We start from the raw sequence: 15088 nt of genomic DNA, 5'->3' as shown, positions 1-15088 counted from the left end.
TATAGTGTACTGTTCCCAGTCGGTCCATCACTCCGTGTGATACATGCTGCTGTAACGTTACATGATGTACCTTCTGTATATAATGTTTAATGGATAAATAGTTTGGCTCCTACTTTCACAGTTTTGTTTCATTGTGTGTTTGTAGTTTGACGCCGCACTCAGCAATATTCCAGCTATATGACGGCGGTCTGTAAATAATCAAGTCTTGACCAGACAATCCAGTGATTGACCAATTGAAACCTGGATCTTCTCGGCGGTCCTGTCAGAGAAGAAAGTTGAATGTTTTGAAGCACTGACTGAAAACGTTCTGTCTCAAACAACAATCCACAATATTAAATGACGGGTCCCTTAGGGATACTAACGAAGTTCCTTCATGGCAGACAATAACAGTTTTATACTTTTGTCCAAGAGAAAAACGCTCTGTAGCACTTCCTCACACGTTTTTTATTACAATATCAGAGAAGACAAGTGTGCGTATCTGTTGACTGGCGGGCGTGCATTGGAACAGAGGAAACACGGTAATTAGAGTAGTGTCATGCACATTCTTGGGTAGTGCTTGACTCTTGGTCGCCTATAGATTCAGAAATGCTCTATTTCGTAGAATCTTACACAATCACATTCATGTACAAAAACATACTATCATCCTGATTTCGCCGGTATTAATGGAAGTACGACTGGTCACTGATCACAATGGATGATGACCTTGACGGCTTTAGCGTCATGTGATATAGCAGTTTCGAAAGCACGCAAAGTCTCGTTTAGGGTGAAATGATGCGTTATCATCGGTTTGACGTTGATCTTGCCCGTAGATATCATCGCTAGTGCAGCTGGATAACTGAAATAATAGCAAATCAATTAAGTAATTTTGTTTTTAGAAATAGTAATTTCAATTGAATAAAAGTTTAGTAAAAATGTTTGAAAGCATATATTATCTCAAACATGGTTAAACTTGGCTAAAGGACATGTATTATTGGTAATGTGTGTCAGTATATTGAACGCACTGATTTTAAATAGTAATGAACGTTTAACGTGTGAATTGGGAATGTCGCCACTTCAACTCCGACATCCTCCCTTGCATTCGAATGTCCGCCATCTTATGGTCTTTGTTTCCCTATGTGCTTGAGGTCAAGCGTAGCTCAGGGTCCTGTCCCACAAAGGGAACTTAGCCGTGATCGTAACTCCCATACTTTAACATTGCATTAGCGCTAAGATCGTTGTGCAAAGTGCCAGAAACCTATGACTGTGGGTTCGAACCCCGTTTCACCCTGATTATGTTTCCAGGTTTGTCAGCACCATACCCGTGTTCGTAGGTTTCACCATTAAAGTGTTAAACGTCTGAGACCTGCATCCCACATGAAGCTGACATGCCGTTCTGAAACAAAACTCAACCACTCATGTGCCACGGGGATTCAGTGATAGTGTTTCTGGGATGGAATGTGTTAAGGGATGCTGTGATTGTGTTACTGGGATGCTGTGATTGTGTTACAAGGATGCAGCGATTGTGTTACGGGGATGCAATAACGTTACCAGTTTGTGTATCTGAAGACGCCCTTCATGTCCACTTGTTTCCTGAAGGCCTCGTCTAATGGCAGCACGGTCTGCTGTGACGGTCGTCCCACGACCACTAGACACCCGCCTGGCCGCGTCGCCTGGAATACAACCCCTCGGGTACAGACTCGTGACAGGGAATCAGTGAGTGAGTGAGTGAGTGAGTGTTGTTTAACACCGCAGTCAGTAATAGTCCAGCTATATCACGGCGGCCTGTAATTAAATCTGTCTGGACCAGGCAAACCAGTGATTGAAGACGTGAGCGGATGAGCGACGATACACGCCAGCGAGTATACAGTGACAAGTCCTTGACCAAGTCGCACCAACTGATCACAATGTAAGTCGCGATCACCGTATCAAGACACAACTGGAGTGATGACGATGATATTGCATTTTGTTTGCATCACAGAACCAACACATAATGCGGCGTTACTATGGTTACAGCGCTTTTGTTGGTGGTATTTCGTCTTAAGCAATATTGCAGAAATATAACCTAGGAACCAGACCCGAATGCAGACCTATAAGTATACACAAACTCAGATACGTACCCAGATACTGATACAGACACAGATAGGTACCCAGATACTGATACAGACACCGATACGTACCCAGATACTGACACAGACACCGATACGTACCCAGATACTGACACAGACTCAGATACATACATATACGCAGACGCACATACAAACACATATAGCCACAGATAAATAGACACAAATACAGACACAGCTACCAATATAGACACAGATATATAAATATTGACACATGCACAGGCAGACAGACACATATACAAATACAGACAAAGATACAAATACCATCTTCACGAGGAAAGGGAGTTGACTGACGGTAAAAGTCCGGTTTCCACAATTGCCGAACAAGGCTGGAATTATGGAGTATATTTTGGCTGGACTAACGAGTCTTTAAATAGTCCAATCAAAATAGCGAAACCGATTAAATCGTAAACTGCCGTGCAAATTTCGGTCGATTGCAGGGTTTGCAAAGCATGTGTACCGCCAACTGGGCGTCAACAGATATTTTCCAAATCTATTCATGTTTTTTAATCAAGGTGCTCACGTGATGTGATACAGTCTGCGAAGTATTACATACAAGATTACAATACATTACAATATAGATTTTGATTATCAATCCGCCATTTTATTTGAAGCAAATGCAAGTGGTATGAGAGGTGGAATCTAATTGGTCAATAGGAGCAACATAGAAGGGACATTATTCGTAATGATCGATTCCAGAAATTCCAGTCTAGTTCGGCAAGGGCGGAAACTTGACAGTCAATTAACTCCCTTGCCTCGGAAAGATGTAAAAATACAAACAAATACAAATATAGACACAGATACAAATACACACGCAGATACATATGCAGACGCAGACACAGACGCAGACGCAGATACAAACGCAGATGCAGACGCGGCAACAGTCGCTGTCAGAGAGACAGGTATATACACAGACACAGACACACAGACACAGACACAAACACAGACGCAGACGCTGTCAGGGAGACAGGTATATACACAGACACAGACACAGACACACAAACACAGACGCAGACGCAGACGCTGTCAGGGAGACAGGTATATACACAGACACAGACACACAGACGCAGACGCAGACGCTGTCAGGGAGACAGGTATATACACAGACACAGACACACAGACACAGACACAAACACAGATGCAGACGCGGCCACAGTCGCTGTCAGGGAGACAGGTATATACACATATACAGACACAGACACAGACACAGACACAGACACAGACAAAAACACAGATATCGGTACGAATAGATATAGATACAGGTACGAATAGATAATCAGACACAAACACAGACGCAGACGCAGTCGCTGTCAGGGAGACAGGTATATACACAGACACAGACACACAGACACAAACATAGACACAGACGCAGACGCGGCCACAGTCGCTGTCAGGGAGACAGGTATATACACAGACACAGACACACAGACACAAACACAGACGCAGACGCAGACGCGGCCACAGTCGCTGTCAGGGAGACAGGTATATACACATATACAGACACAAACACAGACGCAGACGCAGACGCAGATACAAACGCAGATGCAGACGCGGCCACAGTCGCTGTCAGAGAGACAGGTATATACACAGACACAGACACACAGACACAAACACAAACACAGATGCAGACGCGGCCACAGTCGCTGTCAGGGAGACAGGTATATACACATATACAGACACAGACACAGACACAGACAAAAACACAGATAGTGGTACGAATAGATATAGATACAGGTACGAATAGATAATCAGACCCACACAAATACAGACACAGATACAAATACAGACACAGACAGAATGCAGATGCGGACAGAGACACAGATACATAATGATTACGTGTCCATGGCAATATTATTTGGGCGAAACAAGACCTTCGAAATGTGTCCAGATACGTTCATTCCTATAAAGATAACGGAAAGACAATTAACGAATGGGGCATTTAAGAAAAGGTTGTGAGTAAAAAGCTCGTTCTCTGAACCGTCTTCAGGCGGGTGTCTCGTGACTCACATGAATTCCCAGAACATAACTGTAGTCCACGCTACTACACTCAATCGTCACTTCCGGTTGACCGCCCATCAAAGCCTCGATTTCACCAGCAACTTCAAGCTTATCTCGTCCATTCACGTTAATTGTGTGGTCTGCCCCGAGTGATTTGGCCATCCTCAGTCTGTTGTCATCTATATCTGTATTTAAATTAAGGTGTAAAGATTATTGTCAACCTCATAATATACCAAGTTTATGTTTGTCTTTCAGTTATTAGTTTGTGTTAAACCTGAACCGGACAAACACCCAAAGTCAGCGAGAGTTATCTCCCGTGACAAACGTGTCATTAGGAAAGTGAGTGAGTGAGTGAGTGAGTGAGTGAGTTGGGTTTAACGCCGCTTTTAACAGTATTCCAGTTACATCACGGCGTGTCAGCTTAATGTGGTAGGAAAGCCCGAAGTGATGCAGGTCTCAGACGTTTACCACTTCGGTGAAACCCACGAGCACGGGTATGGTGCTGACAAACCTAGAAACATAATCGGGGCGAACCGGGATTCGAACCCACAATCATAGGTTTCTGGCGTGCCCAAGAGACGCAACTCTGCACAGCGAATCGCGGCGCCTTAGACGACTGGGCCACCCGTGCCCAAATTAGGAAAGTGAAGTACACTGCTTGAAAATCATCTCTTTAACAGACACGCTACCAATGAACCAGCCAATAGTTATACACTGGCGGGGCGGTCGGGTAGCCTGGTGGTTAAAGCGTTCGCTCGTCACGCCGAAGACCCGGGTTCGATTCCCGACATGGGTACAATGTGTGAAGCCCATTTCTGGTGTCCCCCGCCGTGATATTGCTGGAATATTGCTAAAAGCGGCGTAAAACCATACTCACTCACTTATACACTGGCATATCCAGAGGGGATGGGTGTGGGTATCCCCCCACCTTAAATGTTCATAGAGATCTTGGGTAATATGTGAACACTGTGGTTATGTAGTGACTTTATGTGTATCGTTTATGGACACAGGTCACACAGTTGACTAAGGCGTTGTTACTTGCTGCTCAACTTCGTCAACCTTTGTCCTGCAAGGATCCGCTAATCTAGGGTTTGAATCCCAGATTCGCCTCCTGAACGACCCTTGGCCTGTCAGCATCATGCCAATGCTAAGGATTACAGAGTTGCGTCGCTTTGCTGTGCCAGGATTCAGCACAAAATCCTACTTCATGACCTACTTGGCTTTCCTCCCACATTCAGCTGACACACAGTTATATTACTAAAATACTGTTCAAAGCGGCGCTAAACCCAACTTACTCACTCACTACGTGACACGGGGCATATTCTGAGGTGTGCTATCACATCCTGACTCACATTCCCCGTGTTTCAGAGTGGATGGTTTTGTCCAGACTCGATTATTTAGAGGCCGCCGTGATATAGCTGTCGTATTGCGGGCTGCGGCGTACAACACCATTCCTTCACTCACTTTACAGAACCTGTGATTAAAACCTGTGAGGCCCCAGCCGCTTTCCCCGCCATCATGCACAGGATTCCCACAGGACCTGTGGGGCACAGATAAAGTAAAATGCATGACATATGATTTAACGATTGCAGGTTACAGCATCTAGTAACTAGTCTGTAAAGGTCTGTAGGATTCCACAATGCTGTGTGTTACGTCATCATACAGCTACGAGTGATTTGGTTGCAGATCATGTTTTGGCAAGTTGCATGAAGGTCACGAACGTTTAAATGTGAAGGTCGAGTTTGAGAAAAGGGGCGACCACTCACTGAGTAAATGATTTGACGGTTAAAATATAATAGCATATGGGGCATCGTGTCTAAAAAAATTGTTCGAAAGAACACGATCGTTTTATGGCGTTTACTGTTATACCTGCTCCACAGATCAGTAGTTTTGATCCAAGAGTTACTTCCCCTCGGCGACATGCGTAGATCGCGACAGAGAGTGGCTCCATCAGTGCACCTTCATCTAAAGTCACGTGATCAGGTAGTCTGTATTGAACATGAAGCAGTATTTGAGCAGTGGATGAATATATATTAAATTACGTGAGAGTAAGCACTTGTCAGGTCAATCGGCGGTCAGTAATTAATCGGACGCGGTCAAGGCAAACCAGTGGTTGATAGCATGAGCTCAATCAGTCAGGTCACACATTGTAATCACCCGATCCTCCATTTAGTCGAAACAAAGCGTACTGGGGTCTGTTCTATCCGTGAATCAACACGTTATCGCGATCAGTGAAATAAAACGTATATAGAAATAAGAAAGTTAGGTCAGTGGATCAGAATATAAAACTACCATGGTTGATGAATTATCGGTGTTACCTTTACATCTTAACCATGACGATCTGGGTTAGAATACGTCTTCAGCAACCATGCTTGCCGTCAAAGGCGACTAACTAGATCGAGTGGTCAGGCTCGCCGACATTGTTGATGCATGTCATCATGTCCCAATTGCGTGGATCAATGCTCATGATGTCAATCACTGGGTTGTATGGCCCAGACTCGATTTCTTCAGACCGCGTCATACAGCTAGGCTCTGTTCCACAAGCTAGGATGATCGTAACTCCCTAACTTTAACATAGTCTGTCGACAGTCGTAGCGGTTAGATCGCCTTGTGCGACGAGGCCCTGGAACATTGCTTAGTGCGGAGTTAAACAACAAACAAACCTTTACATATGGTAGATCTAGGTTATATGTCCACTGGACATTCACTGTAAGGTATATGTTGGGTTATTACATAATTCCCAGTGTAATTACCACATTTACACCGCATTATTTATCGACCAATTCATTTTCTAGGGGTGCTTGGGATATTTTCATAAAAGAAAATGTGTCGTCATGTTTTTACCCAAAACGAAATTGTTCACTAGACGTATTTGCCTGTGTTGAAGAAGCGACTGAAAAAGGTATGCTGTCTATTGCAAAAATTCCAGCACTCTCCCCAAAATATAACATGGCGGATGGCTTCGGTTATCTTTCTCGGATATTATTATTGCAAATCCATGGGTTGAGACTGCTGGGATTTTATCGAAGAAAACATAATTGTCCCCGAAAATGAAAAGAATCATTAAAATAAAATTGCCTGCTATAAAGATGAAATTGCTTCAAGGTGTGTTTCTTTAAAAAATTCAAGATCAAAGTTTCAAATAAAACAAATATACCTGGTTTTGTACCTGAAGTTGATCCATCCACCCCATACCCCCTCCCCCCCCCCCCCCCACACACACACACCCCGACCCCAGAATATCAAACTGTCGGACCCTTAGTCAGCTGCTAGATTCCGTATGCCTACATACAGGTCCGCTTAAACATCAATAAGAGTTCACTTAAATGGGGATCTGGTAGTCAGACTCGTTTCATCGTATCTCGACTGCCTGTTCGTCTGTACAATTTGCGTGGTGCAGGCTACTATCTACAGGCCGTGCGATACAGTTGGAATAGTTCTGAATGCGGCTTAAACAAGTGCCTGAATTTTGTAGCTTACTTGAAACAAAAATCTTCAGCGTGTTTGTAATAACGGCAAATGTTTCCATGATCAGGGGGTGTGGCACAGAACGTGATGCCCGGGCAGAGGTTGTAGGTGCCTTGCTTGCACTGGAAACACTGGCGGCACGGCGTGCCAGGCTCTATCGCCACGCGATCTCCTAAGATAAGATAAAACTTTATTATTCTATTTCACAGTCAATTACCACTAAAATATGAAAAAAGGAAACTACATTCCGAGGCAAATTTTTCATTGTTAATCTCGTGAATGAATATTTGGATTTGACCCAGAGAAAGCGCGTGGTAACATGGTCGTAGAAAACGCGGTTGTTGATCGTTACCATACTCTGACACATTGTCTCTCCGTGTCATCACATTTACTTTGCAGCAGTAAAAGCTTAACACTGATTCTGTTTGTTGTTTGTGTGTCACAATAACTCTTGCCTTTGATGAGGTGAGGTGAAATTGGGTTTAACGTCGCGTCCAAGAATATTGCACTTATATAGCGACGTGCATACACGTGTGTGTGTGTGTGGCTGCTTGTACCAGTCCGGACTGAAGCCGATTTATAGTGCTAGCACATTGAGATACCATGCCGCAGTTTAACATGAATTCCCCACTCAGACACAGTATACTGACTCCGAGCCGACCAGTCCTTGTTTTAGCCCCTTAATGCCGAGCGCCTGACAGGGTAACAACAAGTACCATCATTTAGGTATTTTGGCATTTTGGTATGACGCGGCCGGGGATCGAACCCCGGACATTCCGCTCTCCGGGCGGACGCTCTACCACTAGACTCTTGCCTTTGAGTATATATGACTTTAAATTATTATATGTATATAAGAAAAAAGACGCCAAAGCCCGGGTTATATGCATACATTTACCCCAGGGGGTAACCTTTGTTGTTTAACGCCGCACTCAGCAATATCCAAGCTATATGACAGCGGTCTGTAAATAATCCAGTCTGGACCAGACAATTGTTATATGGCAGTGTATTTTTTTGTTGAACAATAATGTTGTATTTTGTTGTAACTGTGTAACATTGTTTCTGTTGAGATTCGGTAGACGCTCATTGGATTGTATTTGGGCAGTGATTAGTCGTCAGGAATGTAGTACTATTTAATGTAAGCACCGCCAGGAAGTTTTATTTAGAGTGAGTGAGTGAGTTGGGTTTAACGCCGCTTTGAACAGTATTCCAGTTATATCACGGCGTGTCTGATTAATGTGGGAGGAAAGCCCGAAGAGATGCGGGTCTCAGACGTTTACCACTTCGGTGAAAACCACGAGTACGGGTATGGTGCTGACAAACCTAGAAACATAATCGGGGCGAACCGGGATTCGAACCCATAATCATAGATTTCTAGCGTGCCCAAGAGACGCAATACTGCACGGCGAATCGCGGCGCCTTAGACGACTGGGCCCCTCGTGCCCTAGTTATATTTAAAAAACGTGAGTGGTGTGGTAAATTCCGGAAACGGCGAGACTTGTCCACCATTGTATAGAGCCTTACAGCACTGTGTAGAAAGTTCTGGAAGCTAGTTAGACGGTATATAAGGCGACAAGAGCATGCCGGGTGAATATACATTGTTATCACTGACTTTTGCTATCACCACTGTTTTTTGGTATTTGATACTGACTACTACCGTTCTATTGTGTGCTGCCATTGTAATTGCTGTGCAGTAATTTGTGTCGCCTCTTATACCAAGCATGCCAAGGCTTAACAAATCCCCGGGGGCAAAATGTACCCTGAGCTGTAAACAAATCTGATCCTGGCATTATGCCTCTGTATTCATGGCCATGTATTCGTATGAGGTTCTTGGTTCAGTGTTTGCAAAATCAAAGCTCACAAATCCCCCACCGTCGGTAGTAAAAAGATGTTCCTGTGGATATATGTACGAGTTTATGACATATATTTGGAAGGTGCCGGAATATATTTCCACAAGAACATGTTCAGCCAGAAAAAATAAGTTGTAATAACGCTTACCTATTTTTAAAGTTTTGACCTTTGACCCGACCTTGGCCACAGTCCCGCTGCCCTCATGGCCGATAACCATCGGGGCCTCAAGCCTGAATCTCCTATTGCCGCCACGCTGCCAGTACATGATGTCAGATCCGCAGATCCCAACAGAACCCATTCGTAGCAGAACTTCTGCAAAGAGACCGCCGTAATATGTAGGAAGGTGTGTGTCTTTTTGAAGTATAGGTCAGTTACAAGACAACAACAATAATAATAATAGTAATCCACAGACGAGCTTCCTGTTGAATGAATGAATGTGTGCAGGAAGGAAAAGAATACTGCAACACATTTTAAATCGGGCCCGTGTTAATTCAGGTGAACACCTGGTCCATCAGTATTTAATAGTGATTCATAGCTGAGGTGAAATTGGCTTTAACGCGTCGCGTCGCGTCCAAGATTTTTGCACTTATATAGCGACGTGCATGCATGTGTGTGTGTGTGTGTGTGTGTGTGTGTGTGTGTGTGTGTGTGTGTGTTTTGCTGCTTGTAATAGTCCGGACTGATGCCGATTTATAGTGCTAGCCCACTGAGATACCATGCCGCAGTTTAACATGAATACCCAACTCAGACACAGTTACTGACTCCGAGCCGAACAGTTTTAGCCCCTTAATTCCGGGCCCCAGACAAGTACAACCCCTGACGTTCCGCTCTCCGGGCGGAGGCTCTACCACAAGACCACGGAGGCGGTCTCGTGATTCATAAACACATGCTCAATCGACTCTGCTTTTATCAGAGATTTCTTATAAATATGGAAAGGATATTGTCCCTTTTATTTATTTATATTTTAGTTTTATTTATCAAATTGCAGTATACTGAAGGCACTATTTATGAACAAACTTACCATTATCTTCAAGGTCAGGCACTGGAATCGGTTCCTGTGAATCAGAAGGACGTGAGGGATATTTGGGAATAAGAGCTAAGAGGTTAAGGGCGCGTTAGGCGAAAGACTAACGTTTGCATACTAAATAGTTTCAACACTAGCGTTTAAAGATGACAAATACATTCTGTTATTACTGAAAACAAAATGGCATCTTGAACTTATCCCAAATTAAAGTTGATACTATATTACAAAATAATAAACTTTAATTTTTGTTTGTTATTTAACGCCATATATTTAACTTTTAAACATGGAATATTTAAGCTACATGACGACCGTTGGACTAGATAAAAGAGTGATTGATATTGTGAGCAGCGATCCACACAGTCGGGTACGATGACACACAATGTTTGCCATGAGGCAGAGAGCATGTATATGTACATGTAAAGACAACAAAATTAATAAGTTAACAAAAGGTGGAAAATAACAAAGGGTAGAAACTAACAAGGGAAGCCAAAAGATGATTGGCGTTGATAGGTGATTAGCAATAGACAATGGAGGCCAACACTTTACAGTAATTAGCACTGCTTCATGGCATTCATTCACCTGATGAAGGAGTAAGCATATACTCCGAAACGTTGTGTTCCTCATAAGAAAGAAGTTGACATCCATATATTCTCTTCCTTATGATATCATAATCATCGATCTACACAATTGGGATACAATGACATGCATCAACCACGTCAGCGAGCCTGACCACCCGATCCCGTTAGTCGCCCTTTAAGACAAGCATAGTCGCCTTTTACGGCAAGCATGGGTTGCTGAAGACATATTCTACCCCGTATCTTCAGGGGTTGTGTGTGTCTTATTTGCATACTGAGCTAACCCGTAAGGTGTTACGCGTATAAACATAGATCCCTAGCTCGTTAGCAACCGCTGTTTGTGGTAGGACGCGACTAAATGGGTCAGGTGGTCAGGCTCGGTGACCTGCTTGATTACATGGCATCGTATCCCAGTTGCCGGGATTAAATATTTTCAGGAAAATGACTGTTCAGATCAGGCAGGTTTTGAACTGGAGCCTTTCGAGATTCTGGAATATATATGTTTCCAAAGTATCAAGTTCAAATGAGGGAAAGGATTGTTTCCGGTGACAAACCTTTCATTATTTCTCGATGTACCTTTACAAATGTAGTGGGCTAGTTACGACTGGTGCCTGTCGTTTTCACAGAAATATAAGATTATTTATTTACAACCATGGCGGGGGAACCATATTGAATATTCTAAACGCTCGCAACCTGCTGTGGGAAAGTTAGAAATAATTAGTATAGTATCAATATAATATTTTTATTCTTGTAAATTATGACCTAAAATATTCAATCGCATCTGAAAGATTTCATAAAGATAAGGAGATAACTATGTGCTCGTCACGACAAAATGTGGTGCACCTGCTAAATTGACTCGCGCAAGTCTAGTCCATATTTCAGTGAGTGAGTGAGTACGGTTTAACGCCGCTTTTAGCAATATTCCAGCAATATCACGGCGGGGGACACCAGAAATGGGCTTCACACATTGTACCCATGTCGGGAATCGAACCGGGGTCTTCGGCGTGACGAGCGAACGCGTTAACCACTAGGCTACCCGACCGCCCCTAGTCCATATTTATATAGGGGTGACAAACCATTCAAAATTTGTGTTTGCTTAATAGTTGAAATATCTTCTCAGTATATCCTGAAATTTGTATCGTTTTTGTCAGTTGCTAGATAATTCACTCATGCTCAGTCATGCTTGGTCATGCTTAGGGTTTTAAACACCTCCAGATTTTAAAATGTCAGGCGTAACCGCGGAGTGCATCCAACACGTTCAGCGAGGATTTGTTTGTGGCGAGATTGTGAAGCTTTCGTTTCTAATTTCTTATGCATGTTATGGTTCGTGAAGTAGGCAAAGCCAAGATCTGTTGTCTTCGGGTCACTCCCAACTTGATTAAAAGTTACTTGCCTAATCATGTATCGCCACTGGTTATGTTTCTCCTTGTACTGTGCAATGTAAATGATATGAATGGTGACATCCCTTGCGTGGATTATTTGAACTAAACTTTGTATACAATGTCAACACTATAACATTTAACACAATTCTAATAATGAGCACCTAATGACAGTGTGTTCAATAGAAAGTATAAACATGCATGCGACCTTTAATTGAGACCACGGAATGAGAAACACAATCCACGTTTGTCAGCGTTAACACCACTATAAATCTGGTGAACCTTGGTCACCCGGTGCTTGAGAAAACCAACAGGTGTTCCAACCGACTGCGCAAGCGAAATGTACATTAGTCGTGATGCACGTGAGCTTCGTGACATGCACGTGAAATCCGTGATAGGTTTGTATACTCACGATCACCAGATCTTTGACTGCGCGGAGAACTGCTGCCTCGTTGTGTTGAACCGCCATGCTGGTTATATATATATATATATGTATGACGGAAGATTATCACTGGCTGTGACACACATTTGAGGCATTCAGCCCTTTCCATGTGGTATGTAGTGCACGTGAGCTTCGTGACATGCACGTGAAATCCATGATAGGTTTGTATACTCACGATCACCAGATCTTTGACTGCGCGGAGAACTGCTGCCTCGTTGTGTTGAACCGCCATGCTGGGTATATATGTATATATGACGGAAGATTATCACTGGCTGTGACACACATTTGATGCATTCAACCCTTTCCATGTGGTATGTAGTGCAGCTGGTATTTATCACGTGAGGTCACAGCTAGGTGAACTAGGTCATGAAATGGATTAAAGTGGTGCTACCTATTTTCTGTCACACAGACCACTTGTAGGTATGTAATGTCATTCTCAGCACTCATCTTCATGACACGTAGATATGTAGAATCTCCTGAATTCTATCTTCAAGACTACCAGCCCCTAAAGTAATCTGGTTCAGACTCGATTACTTACAGACCGCCGTCATATAGCTGGTATATTGCTGAGTGCGGCGTTAAGCAACAAACAAACAAACAAAACCATCGCATCGTTGGTTGTTCAATGTGTCAATCGGCGGTGAAATAGTCTAGTGGTTAAAGTGTTCGCTCGTCGCGACGAGGTCCTGGGTTTGATTCCCCACAAGGGTACAATGTGTGTCTGGTGTCACCCGCCGTGATGTTGCGGCGTTAAACCATACTTACTCCCTCAATGTATCAAACATTACAAAGCAATGTATTAGAACAAATACCCTCGACACATAGCTCACATAGTTTCGTTTTGACTAAAATAGCCATCCATGCAAATTACACGTCTACCCACAGCAGTTTTGTGCGAAGTTGGACAAGGAAATTGGACAATGTGACCTCACTCATTACTTAGTTTGGCATGTGTTTGTGATGGGTGCCACGCTTGCCTTTTCGCAAACACCTGTTGTCATCACAATTTGATAATGATGCACAAACACACGAGACCCGTGAAGATGCTTGCCGTAAAAGGCGACTATTCTGTCGTAAGAGGCGACTAACGGGATCGGGTGGTCAGGCTCGCTGACTTGGTTGATGCATGTCATCGATCCCAATTGCGTGAATCAATGCTCATGATATCAATCACTGGATTGTCTGGTTCAGACTCGATTATTTACAGACCGCCGTCATATAGCTGGAATATTGCTGAGTGCGGCATAAAACAACAAAACCAACCAACCAACACAAACACATGTTATAGTAAGAATTGTACGATTGATTCTTTTTTTAGTGGAGATGACTTATGATTATGGAAAGGCTTTTTCGTTTCTATTCCCATCGAAGTAACAGCTATGTATTGGTGCAAAGTATTTATTCTCATAGAGACATGAGGGATATTTGGGAATAAGAGCTAAGAGGTTAAGGGCGCGTTAGACGAAAGACTAACGTTTGCAGACTAAATAGTTTCAACACTAGCGTTTACAGATGACAAATACATTCTGTTATTACTGAAAATAAAATGGCTTCTTGAACTTATCCCAAATTAAAGTTGATACTATATTACAAAATAATAAACTTTAATTTTTGTTTGATATTTAACGCCATATATTTAACTTCTAAACATGGAATATTTAAGCTATGCGATGGACAATCGTGGCCAATCATGGATGTCTCTTTCTATCCTCACAGAAACATCCATTACAGTGAATGTATTTATCACCCGCGGGGATCCCGGTTGGGAATGTAGGTCCCCAGTAAACTAGGCTTAAATAAAAGAAAGAGGTGGTCAGGCTTGCTGACGTGGTTGATGCATGTCATCGTATCCCAAATACCTGTATCGATGCGCATGATGTGAATCACTGGATTGTCTGGTCGACACTCGATTACTTACAGACCGCCGTCAAAAAGCTGGAATATTGCTTTTAGTGTGGCGAACACAACAAGCAATCAAACAAACAGTTCAACCAAACTCGCGCTGTCACTCATACTTCGGAATTTGTTTTCCGATTATGATCGACCACTCGTTATACATTTGCACTGTCAAATGAAGAAGACCACGACTAGTATACGGCCCCTTTTGGGCCACGTGAAGATAGAGGTAGAGAATAGGTCTTCAGCATGCCATGCTTGCCGTAAAGGGCGACTGTGCAAATTGCTTGGATCGATGCTCATGATTTCAATCACTGGATTGTCTGGCCCAGAGTCGATTATTTACAGACCGTCGT

The 15088-nt window shown here is 43.2% G+C and overlaps 1 protein-coding gene across 4 annotated transcripts; it reads right to left on the bottom strand.

The window, feature by feature from the left end:
- Window positions 1-423: 423 nt before the first annotated feature.
- On the bottom strand, window positions 424-13252 carry LOC124112989 (sorbitol dehydrogenase-like). Of its 4 annotated transcripts, none has more exons than XM_048398282.1 (9): window positions 13012-13158; window positions 10438-10471; window positions 9564-9728; window positions 7581-7740; window positions 5970-6088; window positions 5575-5640; window positions 4110-4285; window positions 1528-1649; window positions 424-835 (listed from the first exon to the last, which is right to left on the bottom strand). In XM_048398282.1, the coding sequence occupies exons 1-9, from the start codon at window positions 13066-13068 to the stop codon at window positions 679-681; spliced, it is 1056 nt and encodes a 351-aa protein (XP_048254239.1). In that variant the 5' UTR covers window positions 13069-13158; the 3' UTR covers window positions 424-678. The 4 variants fall into 4 exon arrangements, with proteins under 4 accessions (XP_048254239.1, XP_048254238.1, XP_048254237.1 ...); XM_048398281.1 differs by lacking the exon at window positions 13012-13158 and adding an exon at window positions 12807-12940; XM_048398280.1 differs by lacking the exon at window positions 10438-10471 and having other exon boundaries at window positions 13012-13252.
- Window positions 13253-15088: the final 1836 nt, after the last annotated feature.

The sequence above is a fragment of the Haliotis rufescens genome, unplaced genomic scaffold (genome assembly GCF_023055435.1).
Source record: "Haliotis rufescens isolate VD_foot unplaced genomic scaffold, xgHalRufe1.0.p SCAF_18, whole genome shotgun sequence".
Classification (NCBI taxonomy): Eukaryota; Metazoa; Mollusca; class Gastropoda; order Lepetellida; family Haliotidae; genus Haliotis; species Haliotis rufescens.
This window is presented reverse-complemented; position numbering and strand designations above follow the sequence as displayed.

Bases quoted from the DNA above. Each gene is read 5' to 3' on its own strand.
- LOC124112989 (XM_048398279.1), bottom strand. From the start codon at position 12,945: ATGGAAAGGGCTGAATGCCTCAAATGTGTGTCACAGCCAGTGATAATC. The intron at 6,089-7,580 runs GTAAGCTACAAA...TGTTCAATACAG, and splicing joins GCTGAAGATTTTTGTTTCAA to ACTACCTGATCACGTGACTT. The intron at 5,641-5,969 runs GTATAACAGTAA...TGTGCCCCACAG, and splicing joins ACTACTGATCTGTGGAGCAG to GTCCTGTGGGAATCCTGTGC.